The 3,821-nt window shown below is 42.0% G+C and overlaps 1 protein-coding gene across 1 annotated transcript; it reads left to right on the forward strand.

Moving 5' to 3' along the window:
• Window positions 1-2,474: 2,474 nt before the first annotated feature.
• On the forward strand, window positions 2,475-3,419 carry LOC308440328 (olfactory receptor 1f45-like; the record flags this gene model as incomplete). The annotated part of the gene is made up of 1 exon (XM_080942364.1): window positions 2,475-3,419. The coding sequence occupies one exon, from the start codon at window positions 2,475-2,477 to the stop codon at window positions 3,417-3,419; it is 945 nt and encodes a 314-aa protein (XP_080798490.1).
• Window positions 3,420-3,821: the final 402 nt, after the last annotated feature.

A 3,821-nucleotide genomic window follows, 5' to 3' on the forward strand; every position in this document is an offset into this window, starting at 1 on the left:
AGACTCCCTGGATGTGTCACCAACTTAACACAGGGATCGAACCAATGGAGTTTGTCTCCCAACGACGGGTAAGGGGCAGTGCCACAGGGGGCAACCTAAGGCAGACATTCTCTCTCCCTAAATTATAAAGAAGGGGGAGATGTGGAAAGCGGGTGTGGCGGGATTCCCAAAATGATGCTTGGGACTCCGGCCTAGTCTTGTGACTAGCACCTCCCTTACACCTGCCTTCCTCCTGCTCCTGAGATTAGCCATTCCAACCGTGTGAGCTGCGAAGGTGCACCCATGATGTGAGATCAGGATAACAGGACTGCACTTGGGGGCGGGGAGAAAGAGAAAGAGAATCTGAAAGGGAAACAGAAAGAGAGACAGGGGACAGAAAGATTTTCACGGGCATGCTGTAAGGTTCCTGAATAAACTGCTTTGAGAAGAACGCTGTGTAGCTCCTTTTCTGCTGGTCGGAGACGGTAGCGATAAATGTTCAAGTAAAAAATAACAAAAAATTAATAAAAAAGTACATGCAATGTAATCTACCACTCTATTGAAAAAGATGACAATTTGGCATAAACTGATGAAGGCAAAAACCATAATATTTCTTAGTCCTACTGAACACTCAGTTTATCATTGTATGTCCTGTTTAGACAACAGAAGGTCTCAAAATATTTTAAAATAATATAAAAATTTGTATAATAAACTTCTAAGATTGTGAATGTCTACTTTGAATATAAAAAGCTGAAATAAAAATTTGTATCCAACCACTTATGTCTTTGCTGTGTTCAATACCAGGCATCTAGAAATTAAGGTCACAAAAGCTGGCACATAACAGTATGCTTGCTCACTTGTCCAATCACAGCATTCAGGATACTGAGGCAGACAATCAGAAATATGAATTTCTCCTGAACTATAGTGAGTCTCCCAGCCAGCCCTGACTCTAATGTGGCATCTCAGAGAAACAAAGCAACAGGCTATGTGTGGTAACTCATGTCTTTAAAATCAGCATCCAGGTGATTACTGAAGTCCAATCATGAATCTTTCTCTGGTAAGAATGATAGAACATAGCTGGGGCTGGTGGAGCCACAATCTTAAGAGCATATATATTTGTAGATGTGGGTGATACATTGTGAGCTGGGATGATAGCCCAAAGGCAAACTGCTCTTGGTGATTGGGTTTTTCAGTCATGTTGGACCAGATACTCTTCTATACTTTCTTTGCTGCATTTTACACCAAATTCTTTAATGATCAGTGCCAATTCTAATTCTATCTATTCAAGTCTTGCCTCCCATCTTTCCATTTGGTAATACACCATAAGCCCTATACAGCAAATAATGAGATAGGAGACAAAATGTGACATTCTCCCAACAGAGCCGTAATACCTTCAGTTTCTGTACTGTAAGGTAAGACACTGAACTATTGCAAACTAATGACACAGAGAATTTCCTCTGGGACTTGTCTCCATCTAGATTGTTTCTCTCCATGTTCTGACCCAGGAATAAGATGTTTTACTTCTTCCTCATTGTTAGTCCACAGAGACCAGAAGCTAGGCAGAACAATTACTGTCTGCCTGTCTTTAATGAGATGCTCAGGGAGTCCAGCCCAGTGGGAAGGATGGATGCTGCAGTAAATATCTATCCAAGTGCCCAAAGCTTCTTGCTGCACATAGGGCAAGGATGAAGACCACCCACTCAGAACCTTCCTAAGATTCTGACAATTTCTGATTCTTAGAATAAAGACATAACTGCCCAGTGGTTCCAAGTTAGTGAACATTGTGCAGTTGAAGCACTGACCTGTCAGGTATTGTAATAGCAACACAGATGACATTTTCTTTTACTAAAAATTATGATCATGTGTCCATGTTAAAGTACTAGTAGGAATGATTGTGAGTCCATGAGGTTCAGTTGAACACAACAGTAACTAGCTATTTCTCTTAACATTTTTAAAATATCATTTGACTCGCTCTCTCTGTATCTCTGTCTCTCTGTCTATTCTGTCTCTGTCTATCTCTCTGTCTCTCTGTCTCTCTGTATGTATGTGTGTGTGTGTGTGTGTGTGTGTGTGTGTGTGTGTGTGTGTAGTATATATGAAGGCCAGAGAACAACTTTTAGGAGAATTTTTTTTCTTTTTCTACTATGCAGACCTCAGGGTCTTGGACTCAGCTCATCAGACTTAGGTTAAGTGTCTTTACATGTTAGATGTTTTACCTGATTGTATGAATGCCAAATGATGCAATGCCCAGCGAGTCCAGTAGAGGGAAATAGAGTGCCTGGAAAAAGATTATATACTATTGCTGGCCTCCATGAGGGGGTCTGAGAATTGAACCTAGGTCCTCTAGAAGATTAGCCAGGCTTATCAATTGTTAAAACACTTCACCAGACTTGATGCAGTTTTGAAAACAAAACAAACATGCATTATATTATTTGTTGGTGTCAAACTCTTAGGTTTTATATATGCTTTTCTTCACTATAGATGGGCTAAAATCTATGGGAGGCACCAATGAGTCTAGTGTCTCTGAGTTCCTCCTCCTGGGACTCTCCAGGCAGCCTGAGCAGCAACAGCAGCTCCTCTTCCTGCTCTTCCTCATCATGTACCTGGCCACTGTCCTGGGAAACCTGCTCATCATCCTGGCCATCAGCACAGACTCCTGTCTGCACACCCCCATGTACTTTTTCCTCAGTAACCTGTCCTTTGTAGATGTCTGCTTCTCTTCCACCTCTGTCCCCAAGGTACTGGCCATGCACATACTTAGAAATGAAGCCATTTCTTTCACTGGGTGTCTCACACAGCTGTATTTTCTCATTGTGTTTGTGGACATGGACAATTTCCTGCTGGCTGTGATGGCTTATGACCGATTTGTGGCCATATGCCACCCTTTACACTACACAACAAAGATGACCCATAAGCTCTGTGTCCTGATGGTGACTGGATCGTGGGTCACTGCCAGCCTTAATGCTCTGTTGCACACCCTGCTCATGGCTCGACTCTCCTTCTGTAGGGACAATATCATCCCCCACTTCTTCTGTGAAGTGACTCCCCTCCTGAAACTCTCCTGCTCAGACACACATCTCAATGACTTGATGATTCTCACTATTGCAGGGCTGATAATGTTAGCCCCATTTGTTTGCATCCTCATGTCTTATATCCTTATTGCTACTGCTGTCCTGAGAGTTTCATCCACAGGAGGGGGATGGAAAGCCTTTTCTACCTGTGGCTCACACCTGGCTGTGGTCTGTCTCTTTTATGGCACCATCATATCCCTGTATTTCAACCCCTCATCCTCTCACTCACCTGGGAGGGACATGGCAGCTGCCATGATGTACACAGTGGTGACCCCCATGCTGAACCCTTTCATCTACAGCCTGAGGAACAGGGACATGAAAGGGGCTATAAGGAAAGTGCTTACCATGAGATTTCTATCTAAGCAGTAATGTTGAAATTGTCAAATGTCACCGAAAAAACTAATGTGTAAGAATTCTTCTTGTTTTGTCAATTATTTGAAACTTGTCTTTTGTAAGAAAAGCATCTACTAACTCTAACAAATACAGCACAAAGGGTACATATCCTTTAAGAAAAAGAATAAAAAAAACTGTTTAACAAATGTTGTCATTTGGATTGTCATGTGAATGCCTTGGCAGAATGCCCCATGAGAAGCCCTGACAGTTTTGGAGAAAAGAAAGAAGTTTTAGTGGAATAAAACTAATGGTAAGCTCTAAACTGTGTCAGATGTTGTCAGAATGGAGAGTTGACTTTCCCTCCACACAGCATGTGGTTTTTGAGCTGTAATAATTATGAAGGGATGTCTTTATGAAGTTCAATACAAAACTGAGCTC

The sequence above is a fragment of the Micromys minutus genome, assembly GCF_963924665.1.
Source record: "Micromys minutus genome assembly, chromosome: 31".
Taxonomy (NCBI): Eukaryota; Metazoa; Chordata; class Mammalia; order Rodentia; family Muridae; genus Micromys; species Micromys minutus.